Here is a 25,883-nt window from a genome sequence, read left to right on the forward strand (position 1 = left end):
ATGCTAGAAGCTACAGGGAGTTGTATAAGATTAAATTACCTTAATTGGGGTTAATTGAATAGGAATGATGACACTCAAATTAGAAAGAATGTATGTTACATTCAAATATAATTACAGAAAGGAAGCATGACTTGCCAACAAGTATAACAAATGGTGCTACATATCAACAAACCGTATTAGAGTTGGAGCAGCTGTTTTTATGGTGTAGGTTGCAAAGCTGATGGCTTTTTTTTAATGACAGTTGTTGTCTCTTCCTTTTCAGAAGACTAAGAATTAGGACTAGTTGCACATTCTCATGTGCCACACTGAAAAATTTAATGTTCAAGGGAATGATCCTTGTTCTTAACTGCCCTTTTCTTTTGTGGCACCCACTAGTAGGTGCACTTGTCCAGTGCACGTGCCTGTGCTGGGTATTGTGCAACAGGCACCTATGTATGTGACATGAAGACCTGGCAGCCGGTGCTGTAGGCTCTCTGCGTGCTCAGTAGGAGACCTGCAGGTTACCTTGCCAGCAGGAACTGGTGAAGCCTGAAGGGTTGGGCAGGGGCTCAAGGGATTTTGTAAACATCAGTGGTTTCCGATTTCTCCTTGTGAATTCCTTAAATAAGTTCCACTGTGGAAAAAATCAGTATGATTCATGGGGTCACACCTTTGATACTTCTAGGCAAGCAATGGACACTACGAGAAGGTGAAGTGTTTTCCCTGAATATATGCTAGCTGGAACATGACTCAGTCCCTTACAGTGCTCTACGGCAGGTTGTTCTGCTGGAAAGCAAAAGTACTTCAGACACAATGGTATAATTTGTTCATTGAAAATACCTCTTCTGTAAAAGGGTAATGAATGTGGGATATCGTCAAATGAGAATTTCTCACAGAATTTAAATGACCAAAACCTTTGGTTTTCTCCTTTTGGTAAACTATGTATGCCAGGAATTATGCATTAAAATAGTTTAATACTAATACTACATTGACTCAAAGCATGTCTACCAGTTTGAATTAAAGATTTTTTACTTTGGCTAAGAATTTAGTTATATTTTTAGAAGTACGCTGTGGCTTCTACTTCCCAACTCAGGTTTTGAATGTTGCAAATATCTGGCCTGTCTTTTGTTCTGATTAACAATTTATTTGTTAGGATTGTGACTAGACCTGATAGTTTTTATTATGATTTTGCAATTAATCTAATACTTACAACTTATCTACTAATAAATGTTTGTTCATACAGTGCTTTATAGTTTCCAAGCGTTACATGATAACTCACTATTAACAAACAGATTTTTAAAAAAAAAATCCTGTAAAACAGAGTGGTTTATAAAACAAGCACAAATTACAGACATCAAACTGATGCATAGTACAGTGGTTAGTGCTTTAGTATAACTGAACACATGGGGAGAACTTCAGATGATAAAAATTGCTCCAGATATGAAATGTCAAGGCACAACTCTCAATGTCAAGGCAACTCTATTTACTCTTAGCTGCTGTAGGTTCCAAGTCTCTGTCCAGGTCTGACAGAGCACAGTAGAAGAGCATCTGAACGTATTTTGTTGTTGTAGCTGTAATACATAGCAAAAAAGTGTGAGACAAAGTTATAATATATCTTAGACAAATCTATAGATTTTGAGGATTTGAAAGCGATAGACAGATATTAGGAAAATCTTAAAACACTTTAATCAATTGGATTAAGCACGTTATAAATAGCTAAAGGCAAAAGGAGCTCAATAATTAAACAGAAAGTCTTGTTTAATCAGACTTTCATAAACATTTTCATTGAATTGTCAGATTGATAGCTGAGTTCAAACTGAATAAAAATATTAAAGTTTTGCTTTTCAAGACTGCCTGAATTTGAGGAGTGGAAACTACCCTTCAGGCCAATAATTCATTATTTCATAATTAATGAAAATGCATGGAATCCTCTGATTCAGATATTCCATTCCTTGGACAGAAAGTGAAGCAATGATGTCTTGGTATTTCTGCCTTCCAGGTTATCAAACTGCATGCATTATGTCTTCACAATCCTACATGGCTTTTATTGAGCCAAAGTATTGAAATGGCTCAACACCACAAATATTAGATGACCATATTATATCCACGTATTGGACTGTTTTGTACACGTATGCATGGGTTTGTTTTCAGGACCATGTGATGAAGCAGATGATCTCAGACATGCCATACATAAAAGTATAGCAAAACTTCATAAGAAAAAGGATTCTAGGAAAAATTGTTCTTTCTTTCTTCTGACAAAGCATTCAAGATTTTGGCACACTGACTAGGACAAGATGATGTTGCTTACCAGAGAGCCACTGTAGACATTTAGGTCGTTTTTCAACTGGCAGATAGACTCCCAAATAATATGCAGGAATGCCTGAGAGGGCAATACCAACGCCAATAAGGGAATTGATTGTGTCACTGTAGAGAGGAACTATGACCAGGAAAAGGGAACATAAACAGTATACTATAGGGAAGAAGAGGTTAAGCTGTGGAGACAAAAAAAAAAATCCAACATTTATTAAAAGATGCAGTAAATACGCTATTGTAAAAATGTCAGGCTTTGCAGATTGTAGTTAGACATGTCAATAATAAAAATATAGCTATTGACTATATTACTACTATGTACTGAATCTTGACTGTCTACAGTCAGTACAATTTGCTAGCTTCTGTGTATGCTGCTGAGAGCCTCTTATTTGGTACACACCTGAGTATCTGACCATTTTGTTGTTTTCAGGCCTGCACAAGCTCAATTCCTTTCCAGTTAGTAGGAAATCAATCTTTGAGAGCAGTACTTTAAAACTGAGCAGTAATAGGTAGTTTTCCCTCTAACTTCAACTGCAAATTTTTAATTGTAATTTTGATTGGGAACTAACTCAGCTAGACTTTCAGCTACGATGTTGATGCCACAGAACTAATGGACTGATTTTCAATCATTTTGCCCGGGCACTTAACAAATATCATACCACAAATAAGGGAAGTTGCAATAACGTCTTTATGGATTTATTTTTCACTAAAATATTTTTCACTGGCAGTAGTAATAAGCCTTCTCAAGAGTCCAGGAGTTGACATTTAAATACAGCTGAAACTCTGGAGAGATTACAGGTATAAATACTCATTTTTCCTTACAAAGGTTAAAAATATAAGTTGATGAAAACCAACTGCTATGTTTTAGAAAAGGAAAAAGTGTATGCGAAGTTGTGACGTTGACTAAGCTGGCAAATGCTGGTAGGAATTCAACAGTCATTATCTATAATCCGATTGTAATACTTGCTTTAGTAGAGTCAGTAGTAAAACTGCCAATAAGGCAAGATTTAATCTTTATCTTCCATATATTTTGGGGGAGAGTTTGGAAATGAAGTGTGAACATGCTTCAGGAAAATTTGGTCTGCTCTGGAAGACTGGCAAGTTTTCTAGCAGTAGGTGCTTAGGATATTTTATGCCTTTGCTTGCACCATGGGTTTTTTATAAGCAGGATGTTACACTTAAATGCAAAAAAATGTGTTGGTAAAAATGGTGCAGGAGGTTAGGAAGTGACAAGGAAGAAACGTTTAGATTGGGTGCTAATATGGATTTCTCATAATTTTTACTGCATCACTGCAGAGTCAAAATGCAGGTCATGGAGCCAACAAAGTGCAGTGAAATAGGAGCCAGCACTTGGTTTTGTGTGCTTGGGGAAGCTGTACACTTCCGTCCCTGCTTCCTGGACAATCACTGGATTAAAGTTAGAAACAAGTTTTAGGTGCACTTTGTTTCTGTGAAGTCTCCCTCTCCTGATAGCCAGACATTCTTCTGCAGTCAATCATTAAATTTGCATTTTATTGTCTATGACCACTATGCGGTGGGAGGGAACAATCAAAATATATTTCATTATTCAAACTTTTGAATTTCTGCATAAGCAGAATTTTGGGCATTTACGGGCTTTGGAGGGATTTTGCTGAATTTAAGTCATGTAAGTTTGATCAAAGTATTAACCTCTTTGGAGCCCCCATCACTAGCTCTCTGAGGTCCGCTGTGAACAGTACAAAAGGAAATTGTTCCAGGATGGGCTAAGAACCCCAGGCATTTATTTATTCCTTATTTATTTTGAAATAAAGATAGTTATAAGGTTGAATCAAAGGAAAAAGAAATGGTAAATATAATTTCAACCTCACAGCAAAAGTACCAGAACAGATGTTTTTGTGGAAACTCAAATGGGTTTTGCTCCTTCATTTCTTATCTTGTATGTTGAAAGGATTTTTATGGCTGATAAATGGCCTATAACATAACTGGTAAAGTTGCGATTGTGGTATTAAGGATCACATTAATACGTGCATTAGCTGGCTTTTAGGGTTTGTTTCCTCTCTTGTTTACTTACTTTAATAGGCCGTGGTCTATGCGGTTGAGTATATCTCAAATATATCAGTCCTGCAATAGACAGACCCACAAAGAGCCAGTAGTTGAAGCAGTAGTAATTAATGAGGAGGAAAACATCTTCCACAAGGAGATAGAGCAAAGTCATTAAGCCCTAGAGATAATAAAAGCAAAGACTTTTTAATGTGAAAATAAAGAAATGTCTTATAAAATAAAGAGGTAGATAAATTATAAAATGGCAATGTCTTTGTCTGCACTTAGGAGATCAGGTCCTTGCAAGAAGGATGTACTTAAAACTCTGAGAAATCTGCAAATGTGCTGTGTATCTCTTCCTTAAAGGTAGCAGTGAGACCACCACCTTTGGCTGAAGAGGTGTCTAGTTTGTGAAGTTATGTTTCGGCACCAGCACCCTCCTAAGAAGGCCAGATGAGGAGCCCCAGACTCTACTGCACTATGGTGACGGCTGCTAAGAAGCTTTCTGTAGGCAGCGCCTTACTCTGCTGTTTTGATGGGCTTCAGTTTGAAAGCAAACTTTAAATTTAGTTTCACTGTTGGAGGCTCTCACAGTCCACTCATACATTGAGACCATTAGAGTAAATTCTGTGGTATGCAGGTACGCTATACTGCCTGCATGGAAAGACCTAAAATACCAGGAATTTAATGTCTGTTTTAACAGATGAGCAGAAGAAAACTTCACTGTGAAAAATGTGAATGGTGGTGTATAAAGGGAGTATAGCTCATCTTATTGGTGAAAAAAGAATCCCTCTGAGAAGAGTATTCATAATGCGATTATAACTTTTAGTAAATTATTTGATGTCGAACAGGACTGATATGATCTATTCATAAACTATATGTAACATAGGGCAACAGAAGACACCAAATAAAACAGATGTTCAAATAAACAGCAGGGAAATGCTTTTGAACAATTCCACCTTCCCTGTTTGTGCATATCCTCCCCCGTATTTTAATCTGTTAGATTTATGGATTATTTATTAAAATAATTTGCACTAATTCTATAGCTTATGGTTCCTCAATTTTGTGTCACAAGATTCAATTGTATAGTGACAGCAGGACAAAGTCAATATGGCTATAGGCATCCAACAGTAGGAATTTAATTTTAAGTGCTTTGTCACTTCTGTTATAACTAGAGTCCTAGAAATCAGCCTGCGGCAGGGTCTGAGAGATGTTCCTGCCATATTCTTCTCCAGTGACACTCTGAAAACTCACACAAAGACTTAAACAACTCCTGTCTATACTGTTACATATTTAGCCATTCTCTGTTTTCTAAGTAATGCTATTGTACTTCTCACTAATCTTGTTCAGAGAGCATGTCAAGCCATTCTCTTTCCACTGAAAAAACCCCACCAGAAAAAATAACACCACCTTCCCCCCCCAATGAGTTTTAGAAATTGTGGGCATTTGAGGAAGATGTCTCCAGCGCAGGAGAAGCCTGGGAGAAACACCAAGCAGAGCTGAGGTGTTATACTCCCTGGGTCTGAAGCCCTGGCTGCGCCAGCCGGGCATGAGCCGGGCTGTCACTTACATTGAAGAGGAGAGCAGGGACTGGTGTGAAGCACTTTATGTGAATCAAGCTCAGACTGTCAGGGAGGTGTCCTTCCCTGGCTCCAACATAAAAAAGCCTAAAAAAAAGAATAAGAAAACTCAACCAGAGAGTGAGCCAAGGAATAGCTTGTTGCTTTCTGACAAAGGCAGCATTAATTTTTTTATTACTCTGTTGTAAATGCTGCTCTCTTCTCAAGCGGCTTTAGTTTATCAGTTGGTGCTTATCATGAGAAGACACGTCAGATTGTAACAATCCTTCCATCATAAATGAACAACTTGACGTGGCAAAAATTAACTGTGTCACTTTTACAATGCAGTAGTAAAGAATACAGAGTAGTAATAAATAATTCCTTATAAATCTTATATTTCATACCTAGACGCTGCAATTATTGATGAGTTTAAGCCACTATAGCAAGACATGGCCACTGCTATAGGAATTATCCACTTGGCATAACTAAGGGTTTCACCGGCAAACGTCTGTAACAGAAAAAGAAAATAACAGTGAGGCCCGTTACGTTAAGCATATAGACAATCCTGACAAACTCTCATGAAAACACACCAGCCCAAATATAGTGTCATAGTCCGTGCTTTCTTATGACACCCGATAATGACTTGGGAAATTAGAATTTGGAAAAACTTATCAGTATCAAACTAAAAATGGCAGATACATTAAAAAAACATTAAAAAAATTCTAAGCCTAGATCAAGTCAATGAGATAATAGAAGATGATGTATTGGATTTAATGTATTCTGAGAAATCCTGACTGTAGTAATCCATGAGTTATAATTATACTTTTGTATGAAATATTGATAAGGTTTTAAAAAACATTTCACTGCACATTTTTGAGTTGAAAATGTTGCTGGATCCTGCAGCATTAAGCATCACACTCTGTACATTAGAATGACTAGTATGATAGCAAAAAACCCTGGTTCTTAAACCACCCAGACTTTCCATAGCTCTTTCTCTGTCTGGCCCTGCAAAAGCATCTTCTAAGTACTGTTAGGAGCAGGATTTATGGAGTATATAAGAGGATTTTACAATAGTAGATTTATTAGATATATTCTTTAAACGCACCTTCTAATATACTGGTACTCTCACAGGAAAACAAAGTTTAAAACAAAGCAGCAACCTTCAGCATGGAAATATTTCAATTGTTTTGCCAAGAAGTATGCTACCTGAGTTTTTTCTGCAGTCTCATCCACACAGTAACTTTTGTTTTACTTATTTTATACAACTTACCACAGCCACTGCATCACTTGTAAGGAGAGCTGACATGTCCAACACTACGTAGTATGCTATATTAGTCAACAAGTAAATAATAGTCACAATAGGCATCGAAATTGCAATAGAAAGAGGTAGATTCCTGCAAAAGCAAAATGACAAAATTATTTCATGTCCTTTAAATAAGGAATATTTAAATAGAAGACTGCTCCCAGATTCAAACATTTGTGAATGGATACCTCCATCACTTATTGTAATTAATCATTTTGTAATTGTGGGGTTACAAAATAACGTGCAGCCATGTGTGGAACAATTCCATAAGCAGCTTAGTTGGCTGCTTGTGGGTCTGTCACAAGTTTTAGAGAAAAAAAATGTACATTTATACTTGTTCAGTTTTATATACTGTCTTTTATATGAAGCAATTTAAGAGAGCACTTAAGCAATGACATTTAAATGCACATTTAGGTGTTTTCTTGATCGTAGCATGTTTTTTCTGACTCATAACCTATGCATGTCCCAAGACAAGGTGGACTATATCAGTCTGAGCAGGTGAGGCACACAACTCCCACAGGGTTGACATCCCTACAGAGGGGGAGGAGATGATATTTCCAGTGCTACTGTGGACTTTCTTATTTTTTACTTAACCTTTCATCTTTAGCAAAATTGAACACTTTGCCCATAAACAGTAATGCTGAAGATCACGTGATGAAACAGGCATAAACCTGACACAATCTCAGTCTACTAGTGGCGAAACCAGTCCTGGAAAAATAAAATAATTGTTCTGTCTGACTGAAAAGAAGTAGGGAATTTTAGAGGGCTAGATGGACCCCTGCTTTTCCCTGCTTTCAGCAGGGATTTGTTCTGCTCCTTTAAAAATTCTGGTCTGAAGTGTAAGGTGTAAAATGCATATATGCAGACAAATGATTTATTGGTGTGATACAATTGGTGAGTGAGGACAATAATCAGAAAGAATTCTCATACTTCTTGTTCTTTTGAAAAGAAGAAAGTTTTTGCAGAGAAAATAGTTTGACTAATTTCCCGTCAGAAACAAATACAGAGCGGCTTGTCCTGCCATCACCTGTCTTACCAGGACACCTGAGTTCCTCAAAGGAAAAGCACGTGCTTACCTCTCGGGATTCTGCATTTCCTCGGTGACGTAATTGAGTGTGTCCCACCCCGAGTAGGAGAAGAGGGCAGAGTAGAGAGCCAGAGCTATCATCCCTGGGTTTGTTGCTGAACCCTCAAATGGAGCTCTCAGGTTTTCCGTTTCTCCTGTACAAACAGCAGGTACCAATTGCCTGTTAGGTTTCAAGGATTACGACGTAGAAGGACACTCACTACACTAGAAGCCTCAGCTAGCCAAAAGGAAATAAAAACCCACTGCATCCAGGTTTCATTAGTATTTCTAAAAGTGCACAGCTTATATTTTCACTTGACAAATAGAAAAGTTTCAGTCAGACATTTGGACAGCTACACTTGTACAGAGAGACAGCAGAAGATGTTTTCCCGTGTTTGTTATTTGGATGTGACTTGTGTAATTCTACCAGAATTCACGGCGTCCTCGTCCCCTGGCATCGCTGACTAGCCCACAGAAGGAGGGAGCCATACTGAGGTCATGCTATGCCCTGTCAGCCAGGCAGAGGCACTTGGGAAACCCAATTTCAGTTCCTGAATCTGTCTCATATTTCTTCCTCATATCTGTGCTTTTGTTTTCACCAGATGAATTAGTGGCTACTGGAGGGGGAAATCCTGGAGGCATGGTTCTCAGTGGGATGCTCTGCCCCACAAAGGTGTCCCCAAAATTAAGAGAGGAGACTTGAAACATCTTTCCTTTCAAAATTCTCTTCTAGTTTAGCTCAATTGGTTGAGATGACAACCTGCAGAATGCTGAAAAATAGAAGAAATGTTAATGAAACTGCGTGAGCCTTCACTGCGATTCTGGAAAGCGGAAAAAAGGTCTAATTGAGTTTGCAGAAGGAAAGTCAACTGTCTAATATAAATGGAAGTGGGTCAAGGATTAAGGAAGACAGAAACATGCTGAAACGTCTATTAGGGAAGAAAGTGAGGTCTTTGTTGTAAAATGAAACAACTTCATCCTGTGGTTAAACTAAAGAGTTTATTGATACCACAAAACGAATCCAGTCTTTGAAGAGCAGTAACTACCAGGAGACCGTCTGAAATGAGGAAGGTGAAGATACGAGATGTAGTTCTTTGGGGAAGAAAATGTTTGGAAGGAAAAGAAAGAAAAATCCAAAAGGACCAAGAAAACATTTTTTTACTAAAGACAGCTCATATTCAAAATCAGATACATTCACAGTATTTTAAAACAAGAGGCATGTCTGAGCACATCAGAAGGAATATGGTAGGGCTAAAATGTCATAACTGTTCTTTTCATTAAAACAGCTGCTGAGTTTAAAAGAGTGCATTGACCGGATCACAGCTTCTTGCAGAAGTCTACATCATTCCTCCTCCCAGTCCTTTCTGTATTTAAGTGCTCTGTTCTGCTTAAACAAATAACAGATGAGACCTTTACTACCATTAAAAGCCCTCAGCATTTTGTGTTCCTCACATTTGTGTTTCCTCTCTGCCTTGACCCTCCCTGACCCCACAGAGCAACTCAAAGGAACCGGCATGGGCTATATGAATGCGGGAGTAGAGGGAACGGCCCCTGGGCCAAACTGCATCGTGGCAGGTGCATGCCAGCGAGCAGGCTGGGAGTTCTGAAGGAGGCGACTTGAAAGCACGGGTAAATTTGTGACTGTGGGAACAGGGCAAAAGTGCTGTTAGGGGTGACATCATGGACTCACACCTTTGTAAAACTGCAGCAGCTTTACAAGGGGAACTACTCCTTCATGTAACTGTGGCCCTTAAGCAATGCTTTCCCTCTGCATCTTTACATTCCTGTCCTTAGGACTAGGTTCGTTTGTTCAGATTTCTTTAGACAAACCAGTGACAACTGACATGCATGGATAATGGCTAAATAAAAAAGCTCTCTTAAAGTCTGGTGTAGCTTTACAGTGTAACAGCTGATGCAACTGCAGCCAAGGAAAAGAGAAGGCCAGCAAGCATGGAAAAGCAAGCATGCTCGTTAGGTTTTATAAGCTAGTTTCAGCAGGGGAGAAAGACAATTCCTAAACTGAAGAGGGGAAACCATCTTTATTTCAAGTGAAAAAAGATACAACGGCTATTTAAGAATTTCATGGGAAAGAAAAATGAAGAAACCTTAGTAACTAGGCAACAGAACTAGAGTTGGAAGAGACTTCACTGTCTCTTCCAATTTGGGCCAAGAGGCCCAAATTAATAAAATCAAATTTATTGTCATATGCAAAGATCAGAGGTAGCACCGGAATAAACTAGTCTCCAGCTTTTCAGTGTATTCAGTTCAGTCCAGTTACTGCTGATACAGGGTGGCTCATCTGTCCTGTGATGTCTTACGGTACCACAGTGATTCATAGGACCACAGGTATTACAGTCTTTTCCCTTGTTTCTAGGAACAAGCATGCCCTCTCACTAATGAAGGAAAGGATGAGTTCCTCCCTCCCTGACCCTCTCCCCTTGCAGGGTGCTGCGGCAGCTTTCTGCCACGGGCAGGGCAGTGAGAGCAGGGGGTGAAGAGCGATGCGAAGGACGCGTCTGGCAATTTCTGCTGTGCTGTCCTGTCACAGGACAAGTAGCAATGCTAGCCTTTCACAAGCATGAGTCAGAGACACTGAGGCCGACTTTAAACTAGTTAGCACTAAACTGATGTTAATTCAGCTGCTATTTGCTATTCAGCCCGAGCAATGCAGAACGCGTGTGTTGGTTTGCCGCACTAAGGACAGAAGAATAATTAAACCCCCACAGCTTAACGAGCCATAAAATTCCTCTTATCTTTCTATGGCAGACAAGTATTTCCAGAATAATCCACATTACATATGTAAGTCTTAAGGAGTCTGATCTTCCTGCACAGATTTTAAAATTCATGTAAGGTTCATTTTTAAGAATTTAAGTAAATGAAAATTATTCTTACCTTTACCAATTTTGTAAAGGCCAACAGATATCACCAAGATAAGAGCCATAACTTTTGCATATGTGAAAACATCTTGTACACGGGTTCCCCACTTCACATTAACACAATTAATAAATGTTAAAGAACCTGAAGAGAAAAAGAATACGCATGAGAGGAGCACTGTATCTTTTACATGACTTAAAGCATATTTCAAAGCCATCCTTCCAGATACCACCCCTTTTTCAAGGAAAAAAAACAGAATCAAATTTTACCATTTCAGGACCACGTAGATTTATTAAAATGAATGAAATACCTGGTTTAAAATTTACACAATCTTTTTCTGAAGGATACTGTTTTCATGACAGTAGGTAAGACATCACATTTCACATCACATCAGTTTCTGAATTTTAGGATTAACTCCTGCTTCTTTTAAATAATCTTTAAATTTTATTAATGTCAACAGAGTTGCTCACATGCAGAAGGTAAGATTTCTTTATATCCTTTATTTGAATTGAAGTTTTTCCCAAAGTTCTCCATGCTGATTCAAGCTCTAGTCTACGTACAGAGTAAGGACAGCTTCTGCACCAAAACGTTTGGGTGCTGTGGACAAGACACTGAATTGAGCCAGGCCAGCATGCTGTTACTCTGTGCCCATGGCTGAGAAGCTGTGGCATTCACGCTTTGACCTGGAGACTGAAGATTACAGAAGTAGTTACTTACAGAGTTCTCTCAAGACTCAATTTTGACAGAATCCAATAGAAATAATAAAGTAGTTGGTTGCAGAGAGTGGGTGGGATTAACTTGTTCTCCTTTCCTCCTTCTGCCATAATCTTTGCATTCAGTTTTGTTGCAGAAGTTAAATTCCAATGAGCGGATAAAGCACTGTGATGAGCGCTGCTGCTCGGCTGGCAGCAGGTCCAGCCAGGGGCCGAGCCGTGCGCCCAACTCCTCTCGCTCTAGCACACACACATGGCATCACGGGCAACTTACCTCTCTTGCAAGTCCATAATTCAAAACAGAGATAGACAAGGAAAGGTAAGGGTATGCATTGGTACCAGGTATGAAGCCCAGCTGCTAGGGAGGAGAGCAGGACAAATACGGCATGGGCAGTCCAGAGTGCTTTGAAGCATGGATCAGAACTGGCTATTTCTTCTCTAGCAGTCTTGTTGGTCTTTGCTTCTGTTTCTTTGACCTGCCTATAATCTACACATTAGTTTTGAAAGGAATAAAAAGGGTTTTGTAATGCTTAAAATGAAAACCATTTAGAAACCTTTCTATATAGTAAGGAAATTAGGATCAACCCACAGATGCTCAAAGAACTTTTTGCCTTCTTTATCACGAGTGACTCTGCATATTTGACAGAGTGTCCTGCCAGCTGACAAGGTAATAATAGAACTATTTACAGAAGCAGGACCTGATTTGCCCCCACTATTTCCTATTAAAATACCAATATTGTGCAAGAGGGACAGAATTTTGTTTGTATTCTGGTATTAAAAAACCCCAATAGGTTATATAATGTCAGGTTTAAATATAATTTTAAACATGTCTGTAAATAATGACTTCTGTAAACCTTGCTCTAGTAAAGGAAGAAGGGGCGGAGATGTTGCCCTCCGTATAGAGAAGTGGATAGAGTGTGAAGAGCTCTCTCTGACGAATAGCTACAAGCAGGTTGAAAGCTTATGGGTGAGAATTAGAGACAGAGGCAACAAAGGGAACCTTGTGGTTGGTGTCTACTACAGGCTGCCTGATCAAGGTGAGCCCCTTGATGAAGCCTTCTTGCTCCAGCTACAGGAGGCATCACACCCCAAGGCTCTCATCCTGCTGGGGGACTTCAACCACCCCAACAACTGCTGGAAAAGTAGCAGGGCGAGCTGTAGGCAATCCAGGAGACTCCTGGAGTGCATTGAGGATGACTTCCTAAGCCAGGTAATAGCCCTACCAGAGGGGAGGCATTACTGGACCTGATGGTCACCAATGCAGGTGAGCTAATCAGCGATGTCAAGATTTGAGGCAGCCTGGGCTGCAGTGATCACGCACTGGTGGAGCTCGCAGTCCTGAGGGCTATGGGTCAGGCAAAGAGTAAAGTCAGGACCCTGAATTTTAGGAAAGCAAACTTCCAGCTGTTCAAGGAGTTAGTCAACAGGACCCCCTGGGAAACTGCCCTCAGGCACAAGGGAGCAGAACAGAGCTGGCAGAGCTTTGAGGATGCTTTCCATAGAGCACAAGAGCTCTCAATCCCCAGGTCTAAGAACTCAGCAAAGGAAGGCACGAGACCGGCATGGCTGAGTCGAGACCTGCTGGTGAAACTAAAGGGCAGGAAGGAAATGCACAGGCAGTGGAAGCAGGGACAGGTGTCCTGGGAAGAGTATAGGGACACTGCCCTGTTGTGTAGGGTTGGGGTCAGGAAGGCCAAGGCATGGCTGGAGCTGAACTGGGCAAGGGATGCAAAGAATAATAAGAAGGGCTTCTATAGGTATGTCAGCCAGAAAAGGAAGGTCAAAGAAAGTGTACCCCCTGCCCCTGATGAACACGACGGGCAAACTGGTAACAACGGATGAGGAGAAGGCTGAGGTACTCAACAAATTTTTGGCTCAGTCTTCACTGGCAACCCCTTTTCCCACACCTCTTGAGTGGATGGACCTCAAGGCAGGGACTGGGGGAGCAACGTCCTTCCCACTGTAAGAGAAGATCAGGTTTGTGACCACTTGAGGAACCTGAACATACGTAAGTCTATGGGGCCTGATGAGATGTATCCCAGAGTCCTGAGGGAGTTGGCTGATGTAGTTGCCAAGCCACTCTCCATGATATTTGAAAAGTCATGGCAGTCAGGTGAAGTCCCTGGTGACTGGAAAAAGGGAAACATTGCAAGCGTTTTTAAAAAGGGTAGAAAGGAGGACCGTGGGAACTACTGACCTGTCAGCCTCACCTCTGTGTCTGGGAACATTGTGGAACAGATCCTCCTAGAAGTTCTGCTAAGGCACATGGAGGGCAGGGAGGTGATTCGAGACAGCCAGCATGGCCTCACCAACCTAATGGCCTTCTATGATGGAGTGAATACATCAGTGGCCAAGGGAAGAGCTATGGACGTTGTCTATTAGGACTTCCGTAAGGCCTTTGACATGGTCCCGAACAATATCTTTCTCTCTAAATTGGAGAGAGATGGATTTGATGGATCGGCTGTTCCGTGAATGAGGAATTGGTTGGATGGTGACATCCAGAGGGTAGTGGTCAACAGCTCAATGTCTGGGTGGGGATCAGTGGCGAGTGGTGTCCCTCAGTGGTGTGCATTGGGACCAGTACTGTTTAATATCTTCATCAATGACACAGACAGTGGGATCGAGTGCACCCTCAGCAAGTCTGCAGAGGACACCAAGCTGAGTGGTGCGGTTGACACACCTGAGGGATGGGATGCCATCCAGAGGGACCTGGACAAGCTTGAGAAGTGGATCCATGTGAACCTCATGAGGTTCAACAAGGCCAAGTGCAAGGTCCTGCACGTGGGCTGGGGCACCCCCTGGTATCAATACAAGCTGGGGGATGAAGGGATTGAGAGCAGCCCTGCAGAGAAGGAGTTGGGGGTGCTGGTGGATGAAAAGCTGGACATGAGCCCACAATATGTGCTTGCATCTCAGGCGGCCAACCATATCCTGGGCTGCATCAAAAGAAGCATGGCCAGCAGGTTGAGGGAGGTGATTCTGCCCCTCTACTCTGCTCTGGTGAGACCCCACCTGGAGTACTGCATCCAGCTCTGGAGTCCTCAGCACAGGAAAGACATGGACCTGTCGGAACAGGTCCAGAGGAGGGCCACAAAAATGATCAGAGGGATGGAACACCTCTCCTATGAAGAAAGGCTGACAGAGTTGGGGTTGTTCAGCCTGGAGAAGAGCAGGTTCCGGGGAGACCTTATTGTGGCTTTTCAGTACTTAAAGGGGCCTTACAAGAAGGATAGGGACAGACTTTTTAGTAGGGTCTGTAGCGATACAACAAGAGGTAAGTGTTTTAAACTAAAAGAGGGTAGATTTAAACTAGATATAAAGAAGAAATTCTTTACTGTGAGGGTAGTGAGACACTGGAATGTGTTGCCCAGAGAGGTGGTAGATGCCCCATCCCTGGAAACATTGAAAGTCAGTTTGGACAGGGATCTGAGCAACCTGATCTGTTTGAAGATGTCCCTGCTCATTGCAGGGGGCATTGGACTAGATGACCTTTAAGGGTCCCTTCCAACCCAAACTATTCTACAATTCTATGATTCTAAATGTGGCATATACATTGAAATAAGTTTTTATGCTCTATAATTTAAAAAATCTCTGTAGTAGAACTCAAGCATATACCTCTTTCTTAAAAGTACAGTAGCATATATCAGTAACTGTCGGAATTATGAGGTTATTTTTTAAAAGTTATAAAGTAAGTGTTAACCAAAATTTTTAATGCTGAACATTTAGGAGTCATTTGTGATGCTACAAAGTGCTATTTGAAACACTGCAAAGGATATGTTTACTGGAGGTATATATGACATGATACGTATCATGTGCTGTAGAGTCTAATTAGATTCAAGGCAATGGGATCTTGCCATGGAATTCCCAGTAAATTCTTCTTAATATATGGATTTAAATAAGTTCTCCCCACTATGTTGGTGAAGTGCCAATTAAATCCATGCTACTGAGCCTTATCAAAATTGTTCAAGCTAGTAATAAATATGCTATCTGACACTGCTAAATCGCATATCATAGTTAATATAATAAACTGTAATTTTTCCAGCAATCTGTGTTGCTACTCAAAATGCTTGTTAGAAGCGTAATCAGGGGTGAGGCAAATAATTTGCTGTATGAGAAAGCAGCAGCTGTCAACCACACCTGGGGCATCAGCTCAGAAATCAGAGGTACTAGAGCACACAGTTGATTCACATGAAGACTACAGCAAGAATAACTAAGAAAGTGAAGCCTTAGATAAATATCAGCATTTGAAGACTACTCTGAAGTGTCAGGATTTCATGAGGTGCACCTAGAACACTGTGGAAAAAAAAAATTTATCTAATAAGTGACTGCTTTCCTGTGCAAGTGGAGAATTTCAGCTGATAGAGTCTTTTGGAATAGGGTTAGCTGCCTTTTAGGCTGCTGAGTTGTCATGATGGTCTAAAGTTATACCATGGAGCCTTTTTCAGGAGTGAACTTCCTCTGCATCACAGTGGCAAGAGTCAGGGCTATCTAACAGAATTGTCAGTATACATTATATTATCTTAAATTAAAATTACTTATCCTTTTGGAAGTTTTTGTTGAGTTTTACAATTTAAGCCATTTTTAAAAGATTATGCTATAGCACAGCCTCAAAGGAATGCATACCCTAGCTTGACAAATCTGTATTTATACGGAAAAGAATTTGAATACAGTCCATCTACTGGAGGATAGATTTGTAATGTTTATCCCTGTGTTCACCTAGGACATACAGTCATGAAGAAGTCAGCTCTGCAGAGTGTCTGATTACACTACACAATTTCTCTAGAAACAACACTCATATTAGGCAGAGTATTTTTAATTCCGTATGGATTTTAAGATTTTTTTGTTAATTTTTTGTGACTTGCAAGAAATAGGGGAGAGAGAGCATGGACCAAATGTGGGCTGCCAATTAGGCCAATGATCCATAGAGGTATATGTAACTATATTCATCAGTCATAGTTTCCTCCAACCAAATTGTTGTAATTCTCCTCTCCCTTCTAATAATCCCAGCCCCAAATAAAATCCATATGAATAAAAGATTATTAGTTCCTAAGAACATGTTCTAGAGAGGCAATAATTACTTTCACAGAAGGCGAAGGAATAGAAATTCAGAAAAATCTCTCTGGGCATCCGCAATTATAGTTCTTGACTTCTAGGAATCATTACTTTACTTACATATACAAGCAGCTGCAATCAACCTGACGGCATCATATGGTGGCTCACAATGAGGAAAAATTGGTTGAACAATATAGTTAGCAAATGTGATTGCTATCACTGCCTGAGTTGTTGGTTCGATAATTAGCAAGGAAGACCAGAGTCTGATGAAGGCCACAAAGGCACCAAATGCTTCCAGGATATAGGCATAACTGGCTCCAGATTTAACGATGGATGTTCCCAATTCAGCATAACACAAAGCTCCGAACAGCGAAAACATTCCACCAAGTGCCCAGATGACTAAAGAGAGTCCATAGGAAGCACTGTACATTAAAACACCTCTGGGTGATACAAATATCCCAGAGCCAATCATGTTCCCTACAATTAAAGAAACTCCATTTAGTAGCGTGATTTCTTTTTTCATCTGCATTTTTTCACTAGTCTCTGCCATATTGTCCATTTCAGCTTTTCCATTCTTAGTTCTGGATTTTTTATCGCAGCGTATTCGCCAGGGGGGTGGCATCCTCAACTATCATTACCTGAAAACAGAAGGAGAGAACATTTTTTGTAACACATATGGCATCAGAGACACGGATAAGATAATTAGCATACAAGGCATAAACGGTACAAAGAACAACGTGCCTGCTTTTACCAGTCCAGGAACCACATACTAGTGAATTTTCCTAACTTTCACTGTTCCATACCTTTTTAATGGATAAATGTGAGGCCACTGTCCTTGGTTATAGATCCTGAAGCTTTAATGAAATCTCAGTTCACTTTTATTATTTATCTTGAATTGTAATTCTACGTTATGTTATTGAAGTTATCTTAGGGAAGAAGGAGACACTGTACCCTGGAAACATGTTCTATTACAGCTGGAGTGTCCGCTACAGGTATACCTCTCCCTAAATTTTGCTCTCATCCCAGGAAGAACTTTATTTCATTATTACTTGTTTCATCAAATCACACCTATCTGAAAATTATCTGCTGAGGAACACAAGAGAACAGAGGGAAAAAGATACTCAAAAACTCCAGCCTCAGGAGGTTAATGCTAATATGAGGATAAAGAAAAGAGCTTTAGCTGTTCCTAGAGATGAGGTTGCTGCTGCAGTGAATAATGCAGCTTGTTTAGTTATTAACCTCACTTGATTTCTGGGTAGAAGCCACTAGCATGCATAGGGATTGAGTTTTGAACACCCTGTTCCTGGAACACATTTGTATAAGGGAGTCCAACAAAACACGACTGTAAAAGCTTCCCACTCCGGTGCTCACAGGGCAGGATCCAAGCATGCTGGGAGCTGGGAAAAATTATGTAACTGCATAGCTGTATCAATAAACCAGCCTTGTGCACGCATCGCACCCCTCTTGCGCTGAGGATTCATCCTCATGGATGGGGAAGGGAAATGTAACTGCTGGGACTGCAGCGACAGTCTCAATTCTTGGTTCCTGCTGACTCATAACGATGCTTACTTAGAAAATGGATTTTTTGTGCCTGTCTCAAAAGAAATTTATTTCTGCTTCCCTTCCCGCCTCCACACACAGTCTAAAACACTTCCAAAGAAAAATTCCTCAAAATCCCATGAGCTAAAGCCAAGTTCTCTGAGTAGAACAAAGCTCCTCCAAGCGACACTGGCCGAAAACATTTGATCACAAATTTACTTTGTTAAAACGTGGGTCAATGGCCAGTTTAAAACAACCAACTTGCCCTCCCCAAAATTCCCAAAAGGTTTGCTTTCCTTTTTAAAGTATGTCTGTTTCAGCAGCCCTGAATAATTTGTAATTATATGTGTTCTTTTCCAGCTTTTTTTGGTGCAACTCAGTTTCCTAGTTGATTGAATAACTAATGAAGCCTGATGAGGATTAAAGATTAAAAGATGTCAAACTCTCTTTAAAGATTAAATGCTTTTCTCATCCCAATGGCACTTTCTCTAACTGCAGGAGCACTGTGGGAACACTGGAGTAAAGTTAAATATTAATTCTTGATGTAGGTGTTCAAGCATAACTGCTGAGTCTCCCATCTTTTGCTGACCGCCTCTTCAAACATGGGTGACTCCTCTCACTTCTCACTTTATCCCTCTAAGAATAAAAAATGTCACCTTGGTCTGGGGGGAGGAATTTCAGGCATCCAATACACCAGTCATGTATCTTCCCTAAAATTCATTATAAGTATTGCCAATTTCCTACTATTAATGCAATTTTTCTGCTTGTGTGAAAGAAAGGAGGGAAAAAGAAGTCACATACACCACCCCTCCCCACTGAAATACGAGCTAATACTTCCAGAACCTCCAAGCTCCATTTCTGCTTTCCATGGCTATGTGAAATGTTGGCAGAAACCTGCTCCCGTGATTGCAGCTGTCCGGAGAGCCCATCAGGACAGCAGCATGCTAGAAATTTGGGCAGAACTCTGCATTAATATTACTTTGGCAGCAGAGCTGGTTTAAAATCACCTGTGCTTTTTGTGCCTAATCTGGGATTTTTTTAAAAAACTTTTTTTTTAATTTTTAAATGTGGGTCATTCAGACCTCTGGCTCTGAGCCAAAATGCACAAATGTTTAAGTGGGTACAGCTCAAAGGGAGCGAGAATTTAAAATGCAGCTGTTCCCGAGGAGATGTGAATGTGGAGCTATGCAAGTAGCGATCAAAACAAATGACTGTCAGTTTTCCTGAAATGAAGTCTCACTGATAAATGAGATAAAGTTATTTTCCTGTAAAGTAGGATACTTAATGCAATTAGTAGGTTGTCGATAGTACAGGTAACTTGCATACATGATATCAAACTTGAACTTCGATGTCTGGTACGGATGACCTGGCAGCTAAAGGGAATCTGAGCTTTTAAACTGGCAATGCTACTTGAGTCTAGTAGAACTTTTACAATTTGTAGCTTTCAAAAGAGCACAAAGGTAAAGATTAAATTATTTTCTTAAGTAACACAATGTTTTGCATATTTTTTTCCTCTCTCTTGTGCCAACAAAAGATTATTTCAGATCTCTAAAAATGTGTAACCAGAGCTGTGTAGGGAAATATTTCTTTCATAAATAAGTGACTATGGATGAAAGCATTGTGAAAGATAAAACAGTTAGAAGAAGAAACAGTTCAAACTTCTGTACTTTGAGAAATATCACGTGAGCAAAACTTTTAATGAGACACCAAATTAAGTCCACGATAGGTACAGCCTGAGAATCAAATGATAAGAGATTCAGTTTCCATAATCAAGATGTGTAACTTCACTCTAGTTAAGTTACACCAAGTTATATAAGCTGAAAATCTGCAAGAAAGTAGCATTTTGAGAACAAAATCTTCTAAACAGCTTCTGCCTGTCCCTCCCCTGCCCCCGCCCCCCCTTCCAACCCAAGCAGATAGCAATATTGCCACTAGCTTTGACAGTGCACTGATTTCATTCAGTGGGGTCACAATGTTGAAGCTGTTATTGATTTCTTTATCCAGGACTATGTCTTCCTTAAATAAACAAGATTTGACTGTGGCAGGACTTATGTTAGTTCTCAGCAAAGTCTTCATGCTATTAAGAAAATTAGCGGAATATAGGAAATGGTCTTCTGTACAGATCTTCCTGTATAATAGCAAAAGAGAAGATTTTTTTTGTCAAATATGTAAAGAATTTACTGCTGTTACAATCCATGCAATGATGAAAACAATTTGAGGATATGCCCAATGTCTGTTGCCATGGCCTAACCCTTTCCCTCATTTATAGCTTCTGCTATTTTTTTCCTACTGAACCTGGCCCATAGTCCTGCCCTACTATCATCACTGTCACTTCATTCTCATGCTACCATCTCCCCTTTCTGGGACCATCACTGGTGCTTCTGCCTTGAACTGGTGTGCCAAAAAGCTTAAGCTAAGAAGCCTAGCTGTTCAAGCATGACTCTGTTCTCTGTCACTTGGGCATCTCTGTAGGTCACATTTTGAGGGTGCACATAATCCAAGTGAGAGCCAGAACGAGCTAAGGTCTGGGAGCGCTTATGGGCTGGGGACAACCATCAGAGCTGTAATAAGTTGACTTCTTACAGGGGGATGGCCATTTTCAGATGGAAAATCCTGTATTATAATAGATAACAAATCCTTACGGTGAATCCTCTAGCAGGGAGGAATTCAGAGTGGCTTCCTGAGAATGGAAAAATTTAATTTTTGCAGTAATTAAAAAAGGAAGGGTCTTTGCATTCTGGCATTCTGCTTTAGCATGGTTAAGTATTTAAAGGCTAACCCTATTGCAATAATAAAACTTTATGGCATCAAAAATATAAGTACAGATATTTTAGTAGCTTTTGTGTATGAAGTCTGAAGAGCAAGACATAAAAGATTCCTGACATGAAGGAAGGTCCCTGCTCTCTTGGTCCCATGGACTGCGACAAGCAGAAAGAGTTATTGCTCTCTGGAAATCAGAGATTCAGACAGGCATCAACACGCCAATGTGCCTCAGAGGCTGCAGCAGGCTAAATGAAACAGCTGCAAACACTTGCCTGTACCTTGTGTCAGCAAGTGATCTCTACTACAGAACTTCAGAACCCTGTTTTCATACAAGTTCTGCTCTTCCTTAGGCGCTGCCTCAATAAATGGAGGAAAATTTTCCCATCAGAGAAAAAGCAGAATGCCTTGAGAACACAGATAGGCATAATGGCCCTAAACCCTTTGCAATCTCATGTTTACCTCCCAGCTGTATGCACAAAGAGCAACAGAAAGGAACTTGTAGATAGGCAACTGAGAAGTTAAGGAAAACAATAACACCATATACAGGTAATTCTCAATAGCTTATTTTTTAGTCAAGCCACTGCCAGAAGTCATACAGAAAAGCGAAGGAAAAAGGAACAGCTTGATAGTAGTTGAAAACCAAAGTTGAAATCAAAGACAGTTCTTCCATAAATTAGTGCAGGACTGGTTTGGCAGGGCAGGATTTTCTCAGACACTTCCCATCCTTTAGGGATCGACAGCCTCATGAGTGGTTGTCTCCTTCTTGAGGTAATTAACCTTCGCCAAATCATTAAGCAAGGCTTGGTCTGGGGTTATGGAAGTGTGACATCTTATGAACTGCTCCATAGATTTCCAGAGGGACTGAGCTGCCTCTATTTGTTAGATTTTGAAATTCTCAGCTTTTAATTCAAGAAATACTAGTAAATAAATCAGAGGATCTCTCTCAGAGACCAAATATTGTTCGCTTCAGCAGATTCCCTTGGAAATTGAGGGCATGTAGAAAGTAATCTCCTATCAAAGACGTTGGAACATGCTCAACATCAAATTTACTCCTTAATATTATTTCAGATAATTTCAAGACCTTTTCTTTAAGTGATTGTTTTTTACTGCCACATAATTTCTCAATAATGAAAGTCTGCTATGCCATCAATGAACAGAGCAAAATCAAACCAGTCAATGAAACTGATAAAACCCCAATATTTTCTAGTTTCAGTTAGAAAATGAATGACATTAAGGATGACATTTGAAAATTAAATCTAGCATATTTTAATTATGTTTGTATTAAAAATCAATATATGTGTAGAAAGCACATATAAAGTCATGAGCAATCTCTTATTTTCTGTAAGTAAGTACACTCTGGGTAATTTTTTCCTGCGCGTAGTAGATTGACCAAAAATAAAAAAAACCCCAACCATATACATTTATATTAATAGCTACTAGAACATGAAATCAGATGAGCCAGCAATTTTCAACATGACCAAAAATGTGTAGATCAAACTTCAAAACACCGTTGCTGAGCATGAGCATCAACAGGTCTTAAAGGGAGTATTTCTGGCAGATTATACTGTTGAACATTTTCCAGTGAGAGATGAGATCAAGCAAACGAAACAAGATTATGCATTATGAAGGAACAGCATAAAATAAAATACTCTTAGCAATAATAATAAAAAACCCAAACAACAACAAAAAAAATCCACTTTGATTTCCTCTGAAGAACACATATCCCACTCCATAGGAAACAAGCAGATTTCCTTTTGGTTTTTAAATTTTATGTTTATAAAAGTACTCAGTGAATTAATGCTTTGCACCCTCCAATTGCAATACTGTGGACAGAGGCTGGTTTTCCCGTAGAAGGGACTTGCTCCACCCAGTACTCCATTCCCACCCCAAAGCAAATCACAGAGGATATTTGAGAGAGAAGCTACTGTAGTCCAAATCTAAGAAAGGTGTTAAAAAGATAAGGTAGCAGCTTACCAGAGGGTAGGTGATATGCTTGCTTCCTTTAGCAGAAAGGCTATTGTAACTGAATAGTGACTCTCCAGCTCGTGTTCTAAAAAGGCATACATCTATTTCACCAGGATGGGTAAGTTAACACCAATATGAATAGCCTCCTCTCTCACTCTTGGTTTAGCCTTGCCTTTAGCTGCTATTTTTATTACAGTAGCATGAATACTAAAATCAATGAGAGCTTTCAAGAAAGAAGATCCCAGACTCTCCTGGAATGCGGTTTCTCCAAACAACCTCAACTGAGGTCATTGGCAGGCAGAAGAAGGCAGCTTAAATATCAGCTGCTCTCTGTTCCTTAGGAAGTTGGGATAGAAATAAGACAAAAAGAAGGTTGGAAAAAAAAAAAAAATCCTTCATCCACGTGTCACTGAAACCAAGAACAACACTTTCCCAGAGGTTAATGTGAAACAAATGCAGTCTAAATCCTTCTTGCTAGTTAAGAAAGCCACAATGAGACTTTTTACTACACTGTACACAAAGATGATATTTATTCTTGTGGCATAACTTGCCAAAACAGAAAGGTTTTCAGAGTGGGGAGACTAGCAAAGAACAGTAATTAACTGAATATCATAGGTATTATTCCATTTCAAACAACCTAATGTGTGTCTGTTTACTTTTTTTGATATATTCTCTTCTATATTTAATCTACCCATTGTTAAATATTCATCAACTCAGTTATTTTTCTTAACCAGAGAATTATACATCTGTGGCTTTTCTAATAATTTATGACCTAATGCATGATACACAAACCAGGCTGATCTGGTGTTAAGATCTTATTTTAATTAAATAAGCTTTAAAAACAGTATCTAAGATAAAAAATAAGCAAAGAAATTACTTACCCAGTGTATTCAGCTTTGTCTTCTGAAACAATATGTTGCCCTGTCTATGAATACTTTTGGAAAACCAGTATGGTATACAGCACAATATCTACCGAAAAAGTAAACATCCAGAAAATAAAGTCTTCTGGGCAGAGCAAGAAGTTAATGAATGCAAGAGCACTAACCTGGGATTTTTGTTTTCCATGAATGACAAGGCCAATAGTAAAGCAAAAATTTCTACTCGTGTCAAAGGGCATCTGGAAGGAGCTGATCCAGCAGGTGAAGTCTTAAAGCCACTGGACTGAGTTGAAGCACCAGATAACAGGACTTCATCAGAATGGGCTACTAATCCACACAGGAAAGTGAAATAATTACATTCAAACACAGATATCCCTCCAATCAGCTTCAGTAATCCAACTGGAAAACAAGCAGGACAGTTGCATCATATTGCATGTTCCATACTGTAACCCACAGCATCCGAATAATAAAAACAACCCAAATGTTTCTATCCTAAGTCAGTGCTCCTCCTATTTCTTCCTTTTAAAGTAACATTTTGTAAAAACATGCTTTCTGTGATAGATTGAGACAGGTCTACAGTTAATGTTTACACAGAAACGGCTGTACTTCTTAAAAACACTATTCAAAGCAGATATGTGACAAGCATTTTGAAAAAAACAGCCTCCAAGTTGCTTTATTTTTATCTATGATGGACAGTTATTTATCCCTGTGAGCTCTCTAAGTCTGCCTGAAAAGATTGCACAATTCCAGCTGCCTGCAAGTCTGTGGTTACGTACACTGTAATATATCAAGAAATATTTTGGCAACAGGATTGTTTTGCAGGGATGTTGTTCTCTGCTGGAAGAGCAGAGGCTGAGTGCCACATTCTTTAATCGGGGCCTCTGTCATGTTAAAATTTTTTTCCTCTGTCATGGCACTGTTAACAAACTATAGCCTAAAAACCAAAATGCATATTTTCAAGAATGCATAATTACTTTCACACTGAAATTTGAACTTGAATTTGTCATTTCTAATTTGGGGCACCAAACTGTTTTTTTGATTGTGTGCTACACTGAGGGACTCTGTCATCAGACATTTGCCCCCTCTTAGAGCTGGAGAGCACATTTATATTGTTCATATATCCCCCTCCTAAGCCAGCTTCAGCCCTTTGTTTTAATTCTGTAGAGGCTGCATGTTGGAACATGAAACAAAATGTTTTCTTCATTAATGCTTCCCATACTACTATTCGTCTGACCCTGATGGTTACGTCCTACTCGACATTTCCCACAAATGTACAGTAACAGCACATAAATCAGCATTGAGCAATCATAAAGCATGCAGCGTGCATGAAAAAACATTTATTTCTTGAACATTTCTTCTGTGAATACAAAATCTAGTTCCTTTGCAAAGGAAAATTACATTTATTTGCATTTTAAGTAAGTGGGATGGTTAATGTGAAGAAGTGAATGTGACTTCCTTTGTAACATATTTTTCTCATTCATTTTTAGTCTTGCAGAATTTGACTAGCACTTCTGCAGTGAGCATTCTCCTGGCCAACTCACTGCTCATAGCAATTCTGTGTGTGTTATAGCTACACATACACACATTTGCTTATGGAACAGCAAAGTGAAGTACACTTGCCTGAATAAGCCTGTGACATTTTCTGGTTTCATGCCTACACTTCCATGACTGCTCAGGAAGGTTTTTCACACTCTGTAGTGGAAACAAGGGTACTTCAGTTATTTCCAGAGCCCTCTTCATTCATACCATTGCCCAGATGCATCAAACAGTTCAGCTATACTTCTGCCAAGACCTCTGCCCCCTGCATCTTAGTGCTCAGCCAGCACAGGCTCCTACAGTCCTCGTCTACAACAGATGCACTGA

At 39.7% G+C, this 25,883-nt stretch overlaps 1 protein-coding gene across 1 annotated transcript; it reads right to left on the minus strand.

Moving 5' to 3' along the window:
• Nucleotides 1-1,419: 1,419 nt before the first annotated feature.
• On the minus strand, nt 1,420-17,497 carry LOC104259806 (Y+L amino acid transporter 2). The gene is made up of 9 exons (XM_009815318.2): nt 16,996-17,497; nt 11,129-11,254; nt 8,247-8,391; nt 7,138-7,261; nt 6,272-6,375; nt 5,879-5,975; nt 4,340-4,489; nt 2,288-2,471; nt 1,420-1,550 (listed from the first exon to the last, which is right to left on the minus strand). Exons 1-9 carry the CDS (start codon nt 17,495-17,497, stop codon nt 1,459-1,461), a joined length of 1,524 nt encoding a protein of 507 aa, XP_009813620.2. The 3' UTR covers nt 1,420-1,458.
• Nucleotides 17,498-25,883: the final 8,386 nt, after the last annotated feature.

This window comes from Gavia stellata, chromosome 3, assembly GCF_030936135.1.
Source record: "Gavia stellata isolate bGavSte3 chromosome 3, bGavSte3.hap2, whole genome shotgun sequence".
Taxonomy (NCBI): Eukaryota; Metazoa; Chordata; class Aves; order Gaviiformes; family Gaviidae; genus Gavia; species Gavia stellata.